The following is a 21347-nucleotide window of genomic DNA, read 5'->3' as shown; positions in this document are numbered from 1 at the left end:
GCAGCTCGAGCCAAAATGACCCAAAGTTAGGTGTGATCCATGATTGTGGACTGACTGTACAGCTACCCCGTATCGTTTATTAGTTGTAGGACGCAGACCAATTCAGCAAATTTAATTGTTCTTATCGTAAATTCAAATCGTGAAAACCAGATATCATAGTGGTACAAGCTAGCTCATTAATTGGTATTAATCCAATCCACTAATATGGATTGTGGTTTCCGGCTGAAGGGGGTCACTCTCGTTCATTGGTTAGTTTTGGTTTCCATAATCGAATAAGAAGCTGCCGCAAATCTGCGGTTTGCTAAACTAATGCAGTTATAATATGTAAGTGAGAATGCAATTTCATTCCGTTTCATCTGTGTTCACCACGCGTTGCGGTCTGTCATGAAGCAGCCAGTAGGTACGTTCGGCTGCGCGCGGTGCATTCAGGTGGCGGCCCAGTGGCTGCTGATCGGTTGCTGTCTGTCCGACCGAATAGCAGCGTCACCCACGCACGCGTTCGCTGTCAGCGACGAACTTGAATTTCGAACTATGCCGTGGGTTTTGCCTCGACTGGAGCCAACCAGCTCGCACAGTTTAATTGAGCTTGATGGAAGTTATACGTAGTGTTTTGCGCATCGTGAATCGTTCGGAAATATTTAGCCCTTTTAGTAACCACCAACTCTGCTGAGATGACGAAGAAATTGCTCAAATTTCATATTATCCTGGACCGGGAGTCGCTGCTATATCTTCCCGGTCAGGTACTGGCCGGTCGGGTGCTGCTGGAGACGCAGGAAAACACAGCTGTGCTGGGTGAGTGATTTTTTCTTTTTCTTGATTACACTCTGGTTGTGTTGTTCGAAGCGTAAAATGCGCATAAAGGCGAACGATGGTATTTTCTGTTTGCATGGATTACACATAAGATGCTGAGCAGATTTTTTTGGCCTCGCCTTAGTCGCAAATTCTGGTTTAGTTGGGGAATATTTCTTGAAAAATACGTTTCGTAACTAAAAGGGAGTTTAAAATTAAGTGATTTTTTATGTTTTTACATATAATCCCTTAAAATTAAATAAAAAGAAGAAAACTTATCCAATTTAATTCTACTATGATACATAGTAGAATTAAATTGGATAACTTTTCTTCTTTTTATTTAATTTTAGGTTTCGTATTCGACTAAGACGCTCCAAAAACTTCATATAATCCCTTTTTAAATACTAATACGTAACATATATCAATATCAACGACCTACTAAATAGAATGGTTACTGGCATCCAGGAAGTTAGAATGGCCAACAATAATATAATTCATAAAATCGCAAGAAGTCATTTATTAATGTCTACTAAATATATAAAATTAAATGTATGAATCTACCATCTCCGTCTCCAGGCTAAATGTCACAAAAGTTAGGTCAAACAGCCAAACGATGCGAGCAATTTCAAGCAGCACTGCATAATAGTAGGTACCTAAAACGAATATTTCGCCCCGCAGGTCTGCACTTCCACGTGCTCGGCGAGTGCACGGTGCACGTGGCCAAGGGCGCCACCACCCGCAGACGAGAAAAATCGTACGATAAGGAAAACTACATCGACTTTCGCATGAAGCTGCTGGACGATTTCGACAACAAAGCGATTCTGCTAGCGCCCGGAGTGCACTGCTTCCCGTTCAAGCTCGGTCTGCCGGTGTCGCTTCCGTCTACCTTCATCGGGCAGCACGGCTGGATTCAGTACTACTGCAAGACTAGCCTGCAGGAGTCGTCCGGAATAACGCACCGCAATCAGCAGGTGTTCATCGTGCTGAACCCAATTGATTTGAACCTGGAGGATCCGCTACTGAGTGTAGGATGGTTTTCTGATGCGCGAATTATTTTATAAAAAAAAACGTCTTTCTTTATTTTCCAGGATCCGGTGGAGGCAAGCTTGAGCCACCGAGTCGGAGTTGGTTATCTTGGTGGAACAATCCGTTGTAATATTGGATTGGACAAAAGGGCATACGTACCGGGGGAAAACATTTTACTCACTGGCGAAATAAGAAATCAAAGTAATGTTACCGTAAAAGCTCTCAAATATGCCCTGATTGAGGTGAGTCGGTCGACTGTTGAAAAAGTATTATTCAGGATGATCATTCTTTTATCATATGCACCGGAACCATCGACTCAGTCATATAACATAATAATCCAATTTCGTAATGGTATGCTCCGGCTTTTTTTTGCGTGTATGGAAATTTACCTCCGAGCACACCTTAAATAGCTCTGCCACAGAGCATCGCCACATCCATTTACCCATTTGAAATTAATCCTGCACGAAGCCAGAAAGCGACAGCTACCATTACGGAATAAGTTAATTTTAAACTCGTCCACTTTGTGCTCGTTTCATGCAATGTCAACGTTTGCTTTCTGCTCTATCCCCATCGAATCGCCTCCGACCGACCGGAAAGCAGACCATCCAATACTATGCACACGGCAAACTGTTGCACCAGGAGCGCCGAGAGCTGGCCGCAGTCGTACGTGACCGTATCAAGTCCGGTGGACGGGATGTGCTACAAAACGGGCATCTCACCGTGCCCCCGCTGCCACCGACAAACCTGCTCGGTTGTCATCTGATTAGAATCCAGTACAGCGTCTGTGTGAGTATAGAGAGGTGACAATGTTTCCTTCTAACCCCCCCACCCCCCTCCATTGTTTCCCTTACCCCTGCGGCAGAGGCAACCGTAAGGCTAATTAACACTTTGTCCTTTATCGTCCGTGGGCGGAGGATATTTTTAGTTTCCGGTTCGCATTCTACGTGGGAAATGGTGAAAATGTTTCAATCAAGCTTGGTTCATTGAAGGATTCGATCCGTGTCGAATTTAAATTTGACAGTGGATATTGATAGATTTCCTTGGATTTTTATGACCTTTACAAGGTTCGGTTGTGGCAGAGATTTGTTAATATTTCATTGTGTACTTAATTACTTCTATTTTGAACCGTGGCTTGAAAATGTTTTTGACAATGTACCAGCTCGTACTTATCATAAACATTTGGAATAATAGAATCAAACATTAAATTAAATACTAAATTTTGATTTTAAAGGCAATATTAACTTCAATCTATTTTTGTTTTATTTTTGTATCGACTTACAAATAAAGTTAGCATTATATGAATTACTTATTACGATGAAAATTTACAATTAATTTCAAAACAACAAATCGCTAAATGTAACTCGCAAGGCTGGAGAATTTAATTTGTGCGCGCGCTATTTGAGCGTAAAAATATGTCAAGTTTGAAGATCTTTTTAGGGTCACAAGAAACATTTAAAACGAATGTACAACATTTTGCCGAAAACGCTTCTGCGGAAAACATTTTTACGGCAAGTACCATTACTAAATACCAAAATACTAAACTACCAAATACTAAATACTAATTCTCTTAGCGATTTATTTCCCTTACTAGGACGAATTTTATTGCCAACACTTCCCACAATTGAAAAAACTTCCGCTTTCATCGATGTCTGGCGAACGGCTCTAAGCACATCAGCAATTTTTCTTTCATTTCTTCAATTGTATAGTAGGGAAACCTGCTTTTAATTATTTACAAAATATTTTGTATTGTAGCTTCCAGCATAATTAATGCCCCGGTCTCCTACAGCCACTTCACAATTTATCTCCATTCCCAAAACGAAAAACCCGAATTAATCCACCTAGCGGCGTGACCTAGCCTTTCTACTGCCACAATAATCACTATTTAATTTCTCAGGAACATCTATAAGTAACTTGACTATATTTTTAAATATGCGTTTCACATTCCTCAAAATCCTTATTTGCCAGTAAAATTCACAACGTATTGCGTAGAATAATTATATTTTCTTTGCTTGGATGCGTAAATACTTGTAAGCGTCATTTACTTGACTTGAACTTGATGAACACCTTATTTAGTTTTATAATATTTACGAGATTTATCGAGAAATAATGTAAACACAAACGATAATTTTTACAGACTTGAATGAATATATATATAGAAAATTAGAAATTAACCCTCTAACGGGTCTACAGACGGCCTTAACTTTCGGGCTTCAGAGCCACATACGAAACTTGTTTTGAATTGACAATATGAATCACGTGTTCATAGCAGATTTTTTGATATGTTGATATTAATACCATGCGTTCAAAAGTTAGCATCTTTGAAAAACAAGAGTTCAGAAAAATTATTATTATACTTCGCTTTTGAAAAAAAGGGTATCGACAACAAAATGATTAATCTCAAAATTTTATTATTAGTTTGCTTGGCTTGAATTGTGCAATATATCTGAATCAGAAAAAATAACTGAATAGAGCAATAGATATGAAAAAGACAAAATTGAACTTTTTCTTAGCTGGCGCTCCTTCAGATAATTATTTTTGCATGAAAATCATAACTTAAGCTTCTTTTGAATGTACTTTCATGAAAAGATAGTCGTTAGCTTGATCGCATCGTTTTTACAATTTTAGAGGGTTAGGAAAACAAGATGAGGTCGAAAAATAGTGCAAAAACTGCGCCATAAACATGCTTGAGAATGAGAAATATGATCGATATGATTTCCAGTGCTTGTCATTTTTGATTTATTTATTAAAACATGATACATGACATAAGACATCTGTCCTTTAAAATGTCGCTAACGAAAACAAATCTTACAAAGTTACTACCGTGCAACGTGTACTTCCAATTTTTTATATAACATTTCTAACCTCTAGTACCTATTGATTAAAAAGAGCATCTATTGATGCGCAGAATTTATTTGAAATTTGTATAAATTTATTTGGAAAAATCGACTCACTAGTATTTTTAATCCTATACACTACTATACCTACATGCTCAAATTAACTGCTTTTCTTCGCTTTTTGCTTTTCTTGTACAATTGTGAGTAACAGCAAGTGAAGAAAATGACAATTGAAATCTGAAATCAAAGAAAAGAAAAAGCTTTTCGATTGAATCCCACTATTTAATATTTATTTGCAACAGGTATGTAGCTCGCCTACGACGTGTAGGCTTCATCAGTGTCTTATTTCAAAGCGTATACGTATCTGTCGCGAATGAATATTAAATAGTGGAATTTAGTCGGTAAAAGTTTTTTCTTTTCTTTAATTTCAGAGTTCGTATTCCACTCAGAGGCTTCAAAAACTTCAGACAATTGACATGTTTCTCACTTTTCTTGAATTTCAAGGCAAATTTAAAAATTTCAAATTGTCATCACATACACACATACATACACACATACATACATACATACATACATACATACATACATACATACATACATACATACATACATACATACATACATTCATACATACATACATACATACATACACACATACATTACACACATTGCATACAATCAACATTTGTTTTGATTTCACACGTTTTAACGGTTTAATATACGGTGCTTAAGTGTTAAAGTTTAAATAACTTTTGAATGAACCGTCCGATTTTAAATAACTTGGTTTCGTTTGATAGATCTCAGCAGTAATTTTCAAATAATAATAAATTGTGTGATGTTTTTCATTGAATTAATGTTTATATGTAACAAAAATATGTTTTAAATACTGTTTTTTCACATTTCTTTATGTAACTTTCAAACTACATGTCCAATCATCATGAAATTTGGAAGTTAAGGGTTTGCAGGGCTCCTCTTTCATATGCAATCAATTTTGTTGAAATCGGTTGAGGGACCTATGAGATAATGAATTCCCATATTTTTCGTATTTTTATACATAACTTTTGAACTAAAAGTCCGATCAGTATGAAATTCAATAGCGACCAATGGGACACCTAGACCTTTCATTTGACACTAAGAACATTAAAATCGGTCCAGCCATCTCCGAGAAAAGTGAGTGAGATTAAAAGCGTCACACACACACACACACATACACACACACACACACACACACACATACATACACACACACAGAAAATGCTCAGTTTTCGAAACTGAGTCGAATGGTATATGACATTCGGCCCGCAGGACCTTCTTTCCATTTCCGGTTTTCCAAGTGATTTCTATACCTTTATACTATATATTTATATAGTAGAAAGGCAAAACATCAGCATTCGATAAAATAGCGATTGGTGATCATCTCATGCCTCTCAGAGGCCGTATGACCGGTTCCGGGTCCGGGGACGGTTTCTTTTCTGATTCAAGCACGGAACGGATTTCGGAGGAACTTGTCCGGGACCTGCAATCGGCTATATGGCCTCTGAGAGCCATGAGATGATCGCCAATCGCTATTTTATCGAATGCTGATGTTTTGCCTTTCTACTATATAAATATATAGTATAAAGGTATAGAAATCACTTGGAAAACCGGAAATGGAAAGAAGGTCCTGCGGGCCGAATGTTATATACCATTCGACTCAGTTTCGAAAACTGAGCATTTTCTGTGTGTGTGTATGTATGTGTGTGTGTGCGTGTGTGTGTGTATGTGTGTGTGTGTGTGTGTGACGCTTTTAATCTCACTCACTTTTCTCGGAGATGGCTGGACCGATTTTAATGTTCTTAGTGTCAAATGAAAGGTCTAGGTGTCCCATTGGTCGCTATTGAATTTCATACTGATCGGACTTTTAGTTTAAAAGTTATGTATAAAAATACGAAAAATATGGGACTTCATTATCTCATAGGTCTCTTAACCGATTTGAACAAAATTGATTGCATAAGAAAGAGGAGCCTTGCAAACCCTTAACTTCCAAATTTCATGACGATTGGACTTGTAGTTTGAAAGTTACATAAAGAAATGTGAAAAAATAGTATTTAAAACATATTTATGTAACATATAAGAATTAATTTAATGAAAAACATCACACATTTTATGATTATTTGAAAATTACTGCTGAGATCTATCAAACGAAACCGAGTTATTTAAAATCGGACGCTTCATTCAAAAGTTATTCAAACTTTAACACTTAAGCACCGTATATTAAACCGTCAAAACGTGTGAAATCAAAACATATCAATCAAATGTTGATTGTATTCAATGTATGAGATGTGTGTGATGTATGTGTGTATGTATGTATGTATGTATGTATGTATGTATGTATGTATGTATGTATGTATGTATGTGATGACAATTTGCAATTTTAAAATTTGCAATGAAATTCAAGAAAAGTGAGAAACATGTCAATTGTCTGAAGTTTTTGAAGCCTCTGAGTGGAATACGAACTCTGAAATTAAAGAAAAGAAAAAACTTTTACCGACTAAATTCCACTATTTAATATTTATTCGCGACAGATACGTATACGCTTTGAAATAAGGCACTGATGAAGCCTGCACGTCGTAGGTGAACTACGTATCTGTTGCAAATAAATATTAAATAGTGGGATTCAATCGAAAAGTTTTTTCTTTTCTTTGATTTCAATTGTCATTTTCTTCACTTGCTGTTACTCACAATTGTACAAGAAAAGCAACAAGCGAAGAAAAGCAGTTTATTTAAGTTGTAGGTATAGTGGTGTATAGAACCAAAAATACTAGTGAGTTGATTTTTCCAAATAAATTTGTACAAATTCCAAACAAATTCTGCGCATCAATAGATGCTCTTTTCAATCAATAGATACTAGAGCTTAGAAATGTTATATGAAAAATAGGAAGTAAACGTTGCACGGTAGAAATTTTATAAGATTTGTTTTCGTTAGTGATATTTTAAAGGACAGATGTCTTATGTCATGTATTATGTTTTAATAAATAAATCAAAAAAAGACAAGCACTGGGAATCATATCGATCGTATTTCCCATTCTCAAGCATGTTTATGGCGTAGCTTTGGCACTATTTTTCGACCTCATCTTGTTTTCCTAACCCTCTAACATTGTAAAAACGATGCGATAAAGCTAATGACTATCTTTTCATGAAAGTACATTCAAAAGAAGCTTAAGTTTTGATTTTCATGCAAAAATAATTATCTGAAGGAGCGCTAGCTAAGAAATAGTTCCATTTCTCGTTTTCATATCTAATGCTCTATTCAGTAATTTTTTTCTAATTCAGATATATTGCAAAATTGAAGCCAAGCAAACCAATAGTAAAATTTTGAGATCAATCATTTTGTTGTAGATATCCTTTTTCTTCAAAAACGAAATATAATAATAATTTTTCTGAACTTTTGTTTTTCAAAGATGCTAACTTTTGAATGCATGGTATTAATATCAAAATATCAAAAAATCTGCTATGAACAAATACTTCATATTGTCAATTTCGTATGTGGCTCTGAAGCCCGAAAGTTAAGGCCGTCTGTAGACCCGTTAGAGGGTTAATTTCTAATTTTCTATACATATTCATTCAAGTCTATAAAAATTATCTTTTGTGTTTACATTATTTTTCTATAAATATTATAAAATTAAATAAGGTGTTCATCAAGTAACATAAATGACGCTTACATGTATTTACGCACCTAAGGAAAGAAAATATAATTATTCTACACAATACATTGTGAATTTTACTGGCAAATAAGGATTTTGAGGAATACAGAACGGATATTTAAAAATATAGTCTAATATAACATCTATACATCTACAATTAAGTTCCTGACAAATTAAATAATGAATATTGTGGCAGTAGAAAGGCTAGGTCACGCCGCTAGGTGGATTAATTCGGGTTTTTTGATATGCGACACGACATGCTTTACTGGTGCTGAAATGTCCCGTTACGGTTGCGGGAACCGGGTCCGGATTTATAGTGTTCCCCCGGATCCGGATGACGCGCACCATGGCTCATAACTGCGGCAAAGTTACTGATATGTCCACAGTCGATGATATGTTTACAAAAATCAACAGATTTCAAACAAATTTTAGATATTTGGCAACTTTATCTAAAAAAGCCATATCTCGGTCCTCCAAGAAACTCCGGAATAACTCCGGGACCATATGGCATATGGCCATTATCTATAGATATTATGAAAATAGAAAATATTTTCGGCAAAATTCCCAAATTTGGTGAAAAAATATTGAAAAATAAAAAACTTATGACCATTTTAGTGAATTTTGCGGTGCTAAAAATGATGTAGACCTTAGAGGGGTTAATCATACTATGCGTTAAATTGTAGGAAATGTTAATCAAAATCAATTCATTTGCATTCAAAGTCGCTGGCCTTCTTCTGAATATTTGTTGGAGAAATACAAATGAAACTTTAGAACCGGTCGTCATGATGAAGTGAAAATCGTTTCAATGAGCTGATTGAAGCCAGTATTGAAACGAAGCAGCGCTGCTTCAGTTGAAACTTAAGCTTCATTACTTCATTGTTGAATAAATAAATAAATATTTACTATTCTAAGTGACGTTTCTGGGCCCCGATATTGTTTCCTAAATTCGTTATTTGAGAGCTTTGAATAATTTGGTGGCTTTTAAATATCAAGTTGTTCAAAAATAAATTGAAACGCGACGTCTGGCTCATACAATGAAACATTTTTACGGCAAAAATACTCTACTGTGCCTTAAACGGGTTCAAGAGCCATAATTATTTGACCCACAATTTCACTCTCTTCATTGTTATTAGTCGAAAAATCTCGTCGGCAAGTTGTTTTTTTTTGTAAGGATTTTATAATCTTTTATCAAATTTAGTTCTTCTTCGAATAAGGGTTTGAAAAATCAAGCTGATTAGAAAATACCGGAAACACCGGTTTTTTTCCTTTCCAAAACCGGTATTTCGGTATCCAAAAATTGGCCGGTGTTACCGGTTTCGATACTACCGGTTAGACTAGTTGTGTGGGAACTATTTTCGCCGAAACCCATCCATTAAGGGAACACAAACGACTAAAAATTTTTAAAAAATCATTATTTTTTATTCCAGATTTTGATTCTGCAATCTTTTCCGCTTATTTTGATACTAAATTTGTAATCATCCGACCATGGGAAGTGGTCGAAAAACGATCATACACATAAGCATTCCAGTGCGGCGTGGAACAACTTATCGGTGCAATAAACGCCGCTCCTAGAAAACCACGATTTTCAAACGTTATGTACCTTTTTCTCAGAAACTACACAACATATTGGAACAAACTTTTTTTTGTTTTGTTGGTAGTAGCTAGGCAAAGACATTTATAACTTTTCAGTTTCGTAAACAAAACACAGCTATAGAAAAAAGAAAAAGAAGACAAAATTTTATTTTTCAGGCATCTATTTTTCTTCTTTTTCGTTTTTCTCAAGCTGTGTTTTGTTTACGAAACTGAAAAGTTATAAAAGTCTTTGCCAAGCTACTAACAACAAAACAAAAAAAAGTTTGTTCCAATACGTTGTGTAGTTTCTGAGAAAAAAGTACATTAAGTTTAAAAATCATGGTTTTTCAGGAGCGGCGTTTTATTCCGCCGAAGTTGTTCCACGCCGCACTGGAATGCTAATGTGTATGATCGTTTTTCGGTCACTTCCCGTGGTCGGATCATTACAAATTTAGTATCAAAATAAGCGGAAAAGACTGCAGAATTAAAATCTGAGATAAAAAAATAATGATTTTTTCAATATTTTTGGTCGTTCATGTCCCCTTAAGGCACGTCGCTTTCGGGTTGCTTGTAAAGTAACTGTAATTGTCACTCACTTTCGCCCGTTCGAATCCAACTGAAGGATAATACTAGAGGACAGTAGGGCAACCAAGTTATTTTGGACCCCATCAGCAGCTGTACATAATTTGGACACTTCCATTTGATTTTGCTGTAAGTATCCAAATTATCCAAAGCTGCCGATGGGGTCCAAAATACGTTAGTTACGCTAAACCTAGGAAAACAAATAAACCTAGATAGAGGTGAGTTTCGGTGGGAGGGGGGCTCCGCCACACGGTTTTCTGCGAAAAGGGTTTCGACGTAGTAGTACCTTCCTGGAAACAGCGAAATGGTACTCCGCGAAATGGCATACGACGACATGTAATACAACCTTTCAAACAGCCCTTTTCAGAACCGTCATGGCATTAATTGAAGATTTTTTTGAAACAAACATCTACACCTGACCAGGGCTTCAACCAATCCTTTTTTCTAGCACATTCGCATCACCGTGCATTCAAATTCACACCGTCCGTTTAGTGATGGAATACGAACACTATTTTTCTTCAATATGAACGCAAAGTGGGAGAACGACTGTTGGCTTCTCTTGAGAGGCCAAATCTATTTATATAATCTATTTATATAAGAGGGTTATGTCTGTACCGAAAACCAAGTCTCTGACAGGACGTCATAAAAGGCTTATCAGTAACTAAAAACAGGTCCCTGACAGGACGTCATGCTTTCGTAGCAATGGGTTGTATTCTCAGTCACTTCACTGGTCGACAGCTGGACTGCTCGATTGCTCAACTGCTTGACTAGACTGGACTGGTCGATTAGACTGCTCGATTTGATTGCTCGACTGGATTGCTCAATTGAACTGCTCGACTGAACTATTCGATTCGACTGCTCGAGTCAACTGCTTGATTGGACAGATCGACTTGACTGCTTGACTGAACAGCTCGATTTAACTGCTCGAGTGAACTACTCGACTTAACTACTCGATTCGACTGCTTGACACATTTGCTTGACTTACTACTCGACCCAACTGCTCGACTTAACTGCACGATTGAACTGCTCGATTCAACTGGTTGATTCCACTGCTCGACTGCACTACTCGACTCAACTGCTCGACTCAACTGATCGACTTAACTGCTCGACTGAATCGCTTGACCCGACTGCTCGATTATACTGCTTGACTAAGCTGTTTGATTCGTGTGCTCGACTAGACTACTCGATTCAACAGCTCGACTGAACTACTCGACTTAACTGCCCAACTCGACTGCTCGACTCAACTACTCGGCTGGACTGCTTGACTGAACAGCACAGCCAGAGTTAGAAGATGATTTCGAACGCAGCAAACTTTGAATGCGTTTTTCTCGAAGTCAGAATTTTGACACTTAGTTTTGTCTGACTTAACACCGACCATATGAATCAGATTGCAGCAGACAATAGACGGTTCAGAGCCAGGGCCCGGCATCGTCGAAGCAAATAAATGATTCTGATGGTGAATGACCCTTTGGGTTAAAACCACTCAAAAAAAATCAGAGGGGTTGTGCACAAGACACGACCGTATATATAGGTGACGCAGGACTACGTAAGCCTCTTGGTAGTGATAGTAGCATGTATCCATGCTTGTAATCATTCGTTTCTTCGTGTATACATGCTGTATGCAACATATATACATGCTACATACGTTGTATGTAACATTTATCAAAGTAGTAATATTGCATACGTTCAATCCTCAAAAGATTTCAGAGTTATTTCAATGTGCATGTGAAAACAATTTAACAAAATCAAGAACACAAACTATTGCTTTTATGCTACCTTATAGAAATTGAAGATTGTTTTTATTACCCACGTTGAAGAGATTTTACCAATTCAATCCTATTTTATCAACAGTACATCTTTTCACTACACTTCTAATGAAACGCAAGCATGCGTATTCATACAGAGTCATATTATAATCGAACGCTACAGCTGTAGCACGTTTTTCCAACACAGATATCAAATTCGCCTAGGTTTAATCGTCTCGCAGTAAAGAATTTGCCATCTGTTGTGGCAACGAACTTGTGTCGTTTTTTCTGGCACACTTCCCTAACACAGACATCAAATTGGACTAGATTTAATCGCGTTCGTAAGAAATCTGTTGGCACGAGGGGGTTTTGTCACTCTTTCTGGCGTACTTCCCAAGCAAGGACATCAAAATGGTCTAGCTTTAATCGCGGTGTTAAGAAATCTTGTTGAAATGAGGAAACTTTGTCACTTGTTTTGGCTTACTTCCCAAGCACAGATGTCGAATTGGTATAGGTTTAGATCATCCTAAAGAATCTTCCAACCAATCACGAAGCGAGAATTCTGGTAAAACATTGGTTCATCATTTTCAATTTTTCAATAGTTCAACATCAAGAATCCATACTTTTCTTCATTTGGTCCAATTCTTAGAAGATTTTCCAATCGATTGGTGTAAGAATATTGAAAATCGATCGGAAAACCGCTGAGCTATTGGCGCTCAAAACCTTTCATTTTTCGTGACGCTCGCATTTTTCGATTTTTTGGAATGACACCCTATCTCAAAACTTGCCGTAAGACGTAGTCCTACGTCAAAAAAAACAAAAAAAAAAATGATTCTGATTTTCTCTTACCATCGCTTCATACATGTGACTTGCTTCATTTGTTGAACTGAACGTTTCAAGCAAGCTTCAGTTTAAGTTGGTGGCTATTTCAATTGACGACGACAGAAAGTCAGGCACGATTTGTCGACAAGGTTAACTTTAATATACGTTGCATTGTAGGAATTGTTACTTAAATTCAATTCATTTGCATTCATAATTGCTGGCCTTCTTCTGAATATTTGATAGAAAAGTTCAAATGAAAAGTTGAAACCGATAGTCATGACGAAGTGAAACCCGTTTCGCTGACGCTAACTGAAGCTATGTAGTTTGAAACTGAAGCGGTGCTGCTTCTGTAGAAACCGAAGCTTCACTGCTTCATTGTTAAGTGACGCTATGCAATTGAGGGTGACGTTGTAAAGCCCTGTTCAGAGCCACTCACACAAAAGAGTCATATTGCCCGCCTATTGCACCATAGTGCACAACTAGGTCAAGTTAGGTGTCAAAAGGTTTAGATGTGTACATTATTTTGTCACTAAACCAAGGCATTTGGAGCTGTTAAAATTTGAACTTCCTTCCGTTGGCAATCAACGATTAGACAAGAAACCGTAACCATATTACCTTTGAAAAAGGCCAAAACCAAAGACCGAAACGTCAGGCAATATAAAAAGCCGTTTTCAATATAAAACTGACTGGAAAGCCGAAAATCCGCAATACCATAAATAACAGAAGCTGGCGCAAGTGTTTCATCATGCGCCATGCGTGAGTGTATGCTTGGAACTATCAATGTTTACTTGTTGAATACAACAGATGTCGTTACTTCGTAACGCATATTGTACATTTTCGTAACAGCTGAATTTGGCGCGGCAATCAATTTACTGAACACAACAACCTTACTCTCTCATGCATCTCAGTTTATTTTGTGTTTATCGCTAATCGCAATATAACGTTTGACACATGAATCAATAAATAGTTGGTAAACATTGTTTTTATTTGTTGCGTTCATGTTGCGAAATTTAATTTTTACGAATTGAAATGTCGTAAACATATCCGCTCCTGGCTCTCGGCCAGGCTTTTCATAAAGCCCTAGAAATGTATCTTTATAGGGTTTTAACTTTTCAGGGCTCTCGGATGACTGGTAGTAAGATGCTATGGAGAGGTATAGGAAATGTTTGTTTTTTGTCAAAATTAGGCAGAAGTCATGAAAATTAAGTATAACAGAGTAACTGTATCACAAATAAAATATGGCTGGCAAATGAGTGAACATGTGCAAATATATCACCACTGTTTTTAAACTCCTATCTCTAGACAGTCAGAGAAGGTGGAACACTCGCTGTGTGGTTTCCGGTTGCCTAATCATGCAGTTCGGCGCCGGTTTTTCGGAGGGCGTGGCTGCGAGGTCTGGGCACACCGGGAGAGAGTTATTTTCTCTGCTGGATTAGCACAGAGAGAGAGAGAGAGAGCGAGAGAAAGAGAGAGAGACTCTCAATCGGTCTGTTTACACATTCTGCAGTGCCTTTTGGCGGCTGGTGCAGAATTGTACGTTTGGGCAAAAATTGAGCCACGGGACCTGATCCTGCCGTGAGAGTCGGAAAATCAGGAGCCCCTAAGTCAAGGTCTAACTTCGTGCCGATGACTGAATGACTGGAGGGGTGAAAACATGCCAGTCGCGAACGTAGTGCTTTGGACATCTTGCCCCTACTGTGCCATGCGGGGTTCTGGTACGGACGATCTTTGTTGTCCCTTGCGTCTCGTGGGAACAACATAGGAGTCCTATCCAATTTCCCTTATGAGTATTACGAAGCTGTTGAAGTAGCCTGTCCGCTAAAAACTATTAAAACGACTAGAGGAACACCATGGTGGAACTCTCATCTCGCGGAACTAAAGAAACGATGCAGGAGAGCCTGGAATAGACGTCGTAGGGATGGCGTAGAGCCTTTCAAGCAGGCCCGGAAAGCCTATGCAAATGCTCTACGATCTTCAGCACGCACGTGCTGGCACAGGTTCTATAGCAACGTTTCCAGTTTCGGCGAGGCAAGTCGACTTAATAAAATACTGTCAAAATCTAAAGATTATCAGGTTAATAACATTAGAAGTTCGAACGGCGAATACTGTTCGAATGACAATGAAATCCTGGAATGTCCAGAAATCGTTTTAGGTGGCTCAGACTCATGGGCTTATGCTCGGAGACTTGTCACAACTGAAGCGATTGAGTGAGCCGTGGTTAACTTCTCTCCATACAAATCTCCTGGGACAGATGGAATATACCCTATTCTACTGAAGAAAGGATTCAAGTACTTCAAACATATTCTGAGAAGGATGTTTGTGTGTAATATTGCTATTGAGTACATCCCAACTCAATGTCGTGAAATAACCATTAAGTTTATTCCTAAAGGTGGACGCGCGACATACGAACAAGCAGTTTTAGACCAATCAGTTTAACGTCTTTCTTGCTTAAATCACTTGAGCGGATTGTTGATCACCACATCCGCGAAACAAGCTTAGTAATGAAAATTGAGTGTAACAGAGTAACTGTTTCACAAATAAAATATGATTAGAGATTGTTTTTCAGGTAGGTAAACATAAATAAGTGAGAAATTTTGATTTTACTACCACTAGAAAAGCGCCGTCTCTCGAAAAGCAGCGGTTCGTATGGTGCCCTATTCTGAACAGACATTTATATTTTCCGGATCGTAAGATTCGGGCTCAAGTAGTGAATTATAAAACGGCAGCAGCGCAAGCGGCCGATTGACTGGATTCAAAAAACAGTCAAATGATCGTCAAAAAGCGCAAGTTGAATGCGGAAAGCGTACGCATTCACGCAGTCACATTCAACTTGCGATCCCTTTTCAAGCCCTGCGCCTGACAGAAACAAAACTCGACTTGAAAAGTCTACCAACAAAACAAAACAAAAATATTTTTTAGAAGTGAAGAAGCGTCTGGTAGAAAGAATGATAAATTGAATGATATTTTCGATATACAGGTCGGAGTCGATTATACGGATGAAAAAAAAGAAGTTTTTTCAGCGGTAAACACGTTTTCAACGTAGACACGTTTCAAAACACCCATTTAAAAATATTTTTTTTGACCCGGATAATCGAGTCCGACTTGTATCAACTAAAAATATACCGTGTGGTGCAATGGCAGGTGAGAATTCAACCCACAAGCGTTCGGTTGGTACCCAAATGCTTTTTGCGTTAGACTACTGCCCCCGCTTATTCAATATCAATATCTAATCTAATTCTAAGTTCAAAATCTAATTTTGTTCTCCCATTAATATCATTCCACATATGCACCAGACGCGTTCTCACCGAGGGTAATTATTTTTGTAGGACTGTCTTCTTATTAATATTTTTGAAACGGTGGTTCTACAATTGATAAAGGGACGGTAGGGGAAAGTAATGAAAAGTTTACGAATGGAGGGGAAAGAGTGGAAAAAAATATTAATGCATATGCTTGACTGCATTTCAAGGTCAAGACTAAAAACGCGAAGTTTGGTCTATTTCATAGGAACGGAGCTTTTCCCAGAAAACCCGCGCTGAGAATCGCGGCTAACACGCTGACAGACGAACGGCGTCACACGCAGTTTCTTGTAAGTCGCAAGGGCCTGCATAGTGTCGTTGTTCCGCCGGTAAAAACAAAGTTAGATTAAACTTCTCGGTCGGTAGTTTCTACAGTAGACGGAAGAAGAGGCACAATTTGTGTCTAAAAGTAACCCAACCAGATACGTCTCTACCTTAATAAGTGGGATGTGCAGTCTCCTTTTGTCCAGCGCCTCTGTGGTTCAAAGGTACATGGGTACTAGCGAGCCATGTGCCCTGGCGGGTGTTGTGGGTTCGAATCCGGTTATAATCTTAGAATATACCTTGGTTTGACCCATGCACCTTCCAGCATTGGACAAAAGGTAGGAGGTACAACGACTACTTGTTAAGCGTAGCTACCAACAAACCCCCCTCACCTTTCCGCTCTTTTCCCACCATTAAAAAAATCATTGCTTTCCCCTACCGTCCCTTCATCAATTGTAGAACTACCGTTTCAAAAAATATCAATATATATGTTTGACCGCATTTCATGGTCAAGACTAAAAACACGAGGTAGGTCTATCTTGAATGCCACCTACAAATTACTTTCCCAAGTCATCTTCCATAGACTATCTCGCCAATAGCCAATAGATTCGTGGGAAGTTATCAGACCGGTTTTATTGAGGGTCGGTCTACAACGGACCAAATCTTCACTCTGCGGCAGATCCTCGGAAAGTGCCGCGAATCCCGAGTCCCCACATATCACCTGTAAATTGATTTCAAAGCCGCATATGATAGTGTAAAGCGACAAGAGTTATGGAAAAATTTGGACGAAACCGGCTTTCCGAGTAAGCTTACTAGACTTATCATGGCTACGATGGATAGGATCCAGTGCTGTGTGAGAATCTCGGGTGGATTATCGGACCCAGTCGAATCTCGCAGGGGACTACGACAAGGAGATAGTTCTTCCTGCTTGCTATTCAACATTGCGCTTGAAGATGTTATAAGACAAGCGGCGATCGAAATGCGGGATAAAGAATAAATATAACCACTATGTCAAAAAGTGTCCAACTTTTCGGTGGTATGTCGTTGGCTAGTTATCACATACACATACAAGTGGAAGAACATGTATCATGTTCTAAATGAAACTGTGCATGAAATTTTCCTCGTTTTATTTTCATTCTTCCAATAGCGCTCAACATAATGTCGCTCAGCAAAAGATGGATAAATTAAAAAAAAAATCGGTCCGCAACTCTGGTTACCTTTTTATTCATTTAATAAAATGCAATTTATTTCTGAAATTATTTAAGCTAAAAATTTCTCTAACCACTGAAGCTGTTCTTCGATGTTTTCGAACGTCTTAATAGGAGTAAACCAAGTTCATAATGGAAACTTTTTGTTTGACGGGAGAGGTTGTACGTATCCTTTAGCTTTGATATTCAATTCAACTAAAATGCACTGGTAGCAAGAAGTTTTCATGCTGTCGGTGAAGTTTTTATGGTTTTATCTGTTTTTTGTTATCAACTGTCTTACCGAGCCGGTTCACGTAGATCAGAATTAAGCTTGTTTTAGAATTTGATGAAACACAGGTATTATTTAAGTAAGGTTTGTTAAATTTTATCAATGGGTGGCATTTATCGTTGGATCTGGTTGTAGCAACAATCAAAACTAGCACCATCAGACGTCCATATAACCGCAAAACTGAGTTTTACACAGCAACAAGTTAATATTATTTTGTGCATATATTTATAATAAATCTCAAAAGATTGGAAGATATTCTTCAACATGACAGGTCGTACATGAAACGTTTCATTATGCTCTATTCTTTATTGTTACTGTACGCTTTCATTAAAATCATTCACAAAGGACACAATACCAGTAGGGGAAGACGGGGTAAGACGGCCCGCCTAAGCGAATAAATTGCTAGCATAAAATGTGTACGAAAATTCACCTTTTCTTGTTCCACACATGGAAAATCATTCATTTATCTACCATTAAAAATTATATAAAGAATTAATTAGTCTATTTTTCCGTGATTTTTCATCAATTTTCGAAACGTCTAAAAATTACTCGTTCACAACCAGGCGGGGTAAGAAGGACCACCAAAGGGGTAAGACGGACCATGGCGGAGTAAGGCGGATTGTGGCAGATTTGAAGATTTCTTTGAGTTGTAAACACAATTTCAATATTATTAACTAAATAAGAACAAGTTCTTAAGGGGTTTTTAGGTACATGCGAAAAGAAGATATAGTTTAATTTAGAGACCTGCTAAGAGAAGGAATTTTACTACTAGTTCAATTTTGAAAATAAGAGTAGACGTTATTTTACTCCACTGGTTTTAATTTACTCTTTTCTTGGCGTTATTTTGTTGATTTGTCAGCAGGACTTTTACTCTTACTCTTGTTTAGTTGAATACGCTTCACTTTAGGTGAAGGCAAAGAAGGCAACACATTAAATGAGCCGTTAAGTAACCTGGGATCATCGAATTTTGATTCCGTTAGATCCAAATTTACATTGATTTTGTTATTCGAATGGCACTTGTTGGCTTCTTTTGACGTATGGGAGACTCTGTGTTAGACAGGATGATCTCAGATTCAGGAATAATTTTTATTACAGATGTACTCTATTTCGAAAAAGACACTGATGAAGCCTGCAAGTCGTAAACGAAATGCGTATCTGTCAGAATAATAAAAATGTTAGTCAAATTCAACAGGATAAAAGTTGTTTTTTTCATTCAATATTTTTAAAATCTATTAAGACACTAAACAGAAGAACTTTAGGCAATTATGAGCACTATGACGTATGGCCCTTTTACCCCGTGAAAAATGGCCCGTCTTACCCCTAGTTAACAATTTACATTATTTTGCTTTTATCTCTCAATCCGTACTATTTTATATACCTTTTCCGCCACACACAGAACAAGAATTGCCCAATTAAAGTCAGTGGTAAGAGAAACGACAAAATACATAGCTTTTTTTGCTGAAAAACCTTAAATTTGTTGCTGCTGAAATTATATCGCATGAAGACACTGCGAACGAAAAGTTTGTTTTGATTCTAGTTTTGACGTCGGATGCGGCCGAGTGTCGCAGGTTGTCTCGAAAGTGTTCAGATAGGCTAGTAAACAAAACATAATGGGGCATTTGTAGAAAATTTAAGGATTTCTTGACGAAATCGATGTGGTCCCTCTTACCCCGCCGGGCCTTCTTACCCCTTGTTCCCCTATTGTTTGACAGATCCGGTTCAAAAGCACTCCAGCATTTACGATAATCTCTTAGTTAGTTTTTGCTTTATTACCCATGATGCAGATGATGTCATTTTCCGCATGGAAAATTTCTTCAGATGGAGCAAAAAGTTCAACTTCTTCGTGTACCTATCTGCTTGCTCCTCCTTAACGGATAATTTTACTTTCTTCCTTCGGAGTAAAAACTATTGATGGTGTTTTTTCCTGTTATCAACTTGTCATGTCTATACTGCTCTCCTTATAAGCCAGTAGTAGTTGGATTGCTGGTTGCGTTTTCGAATCGGCAAGATGCTCCATGGAAGCCATTTGATCTGATACGTTTCCTCATCGAAATTTGTAGCTTCATGGTATCAAGCAGCAATTTTGAAGTTGTTCCTAGTTGAGTGGAACATTGAATGTTAATACTGAATAGTTGAACCTTTGTGAAAATCTATAATTGACACTGGCCTTTCATTGTTTATTGCAATTTATTTCACAAATCCATAGAAGTACAATCCAACTGTAAACAGACTTGACAGCTGTGACCTGCAAATCTATGTCTATTTCTAATTACGGCTAAGACGACAATCCTGTGGAGCGAACGAAATAACAATAGCTCTAGGAATTCATTTGAGACGAGAATTCCATTCTATTTATGAAATGTTTGCTCAATCCTATCATCGTTGCTTTCAACCTGATTGGTTTGAGCAATCCAATAAATATGTAAATGGGGCTATTTATATTTCATGTAATCATTGCGAAGCCGATTCTGGAATTACCGAAAGGAAAATATACATAGACTGCTAGCTTATCCTGAACAATTCAAAAAATGCTACATAATCACGTGGAAAGCTAACTAAATCCTGGTGAGGGTCAGGTCTTTAATATTTCAATAATTTATCTCACGACGAACTGAAAATAATCACCGATTTCTTTGAAATAAATATTAAATCACCGCAAAGATAAGAGCTCTACCGCCTACGACCTGCAATGGCCAGCACCAGCGGTAGTTAAGAAATGCATTTCTCTGAGCTGTCGATATCCGTTTGAAGCTGCAACAATCTTACAGCAAATATTTACACTTACCTTGCAGATTCTCATCGAGCCTAATCTGATGGAGCGGCAGCAAGTGCTCAAGGTGCCCATCACGCTCGGTACCTATCCGTTCAAGCGGGACGACCAGGATCTGCGCGAATGGGTGGAAAACTATGTCCGCTATCCGGCTACGCTGCCCGTCGCTCGCACCACCCCAGCAAGCCACCCGGCATCCTAGGCCGGCCAAGGCGCAGCACGGATAGAGAAACTCAATTTCAGGATTAATTATATTGCACTGAGTTTATGATTGAATTTCGCTTCGGCCGCGTAGGCATGCCCGGGACCGGAGCCGGCCGTTCACCGTTGGAAACAATTAGCAGCAGAAATTAAAACAGACAACACTACTACGTGCTGCAGGAGTGATACTAACCAAATAACCCGGCAACTGATATCGTTCGCGATGATGGAGCAACGTTGCGTTAGATACTTTTAATAAATTTAATTTCTAATTAATCTCTACTCTG

At 38.0% G+C, this 21347-nt stretch overlaps 1 protein-coding gene across 1 annotated transcript; it reads left to right on the top strand.

Moving 5' to 3' along the window:
• The first annotated feature begins 657 nt into the window (after positions 1–657).
• LOC128739651 (arrestin domain-containing protein 2-like) lies at positions 658–21061 on the top strand. Its single transcript, XM_053835146.1, has 5 exons — positions 658–792; positions 1468–1814; positions 1878–2057; positions 2416–2601; positions 20882–21061. Exons 1-5 carry the CDS (start codon positions 672–674, stop codon positions 21059–21061), a joined length of 1014 nt encoding a protein of 337 aa, XP_053691121.1. The 5' UTR covers positions 658–671.
• The last annotated feature ends 286 nt before the right edge of the window (positions 21062–21347 follow it).

The sequence above is a fragment of the Sabethes cyaneus genome, chromosome 3, assembly GCF_943734655.1.
Source record: "Sabethes cyaneus chromosome 3, idSabCyanKW18_F2, whole genome shotgun sequence".
In the NCBI taxonomy this organism is placed as follows: Eukaryota; Metazoa; Arthropoda; class Insecta; order Diptera; family Culicidae; genus Sabethes; species Sabethes cyaneus.
The sequence above is the reverse complement of the archived record's forward strand: the minus strand, read 5'-3'. Positions and strand labels throughout refer to the sequence as shown.

Coding starts and splice junctions, on each gene's coding strand:
- LOC128739651 (XM_053835146.1), top strand. CDS start 672: ATGACGAAGAAATTGCTCAAATTTCATATTATCCTGGACCGGGAGTCG. Junction 793..1,467: donor GGAAAACACAGCTGTGCTGG/GTGAGTGATTTT, acceptor TTCGCCCCGCAG/GTCTGCACTTCCACGTGCTC. Junction 2,602..20,881: donor GAATCCAGTACAGCGTCTGT/GTGAGTATAGAG, acceptor CTTACCTTGCAG/ATTCTCATCGAGCCTAATCT.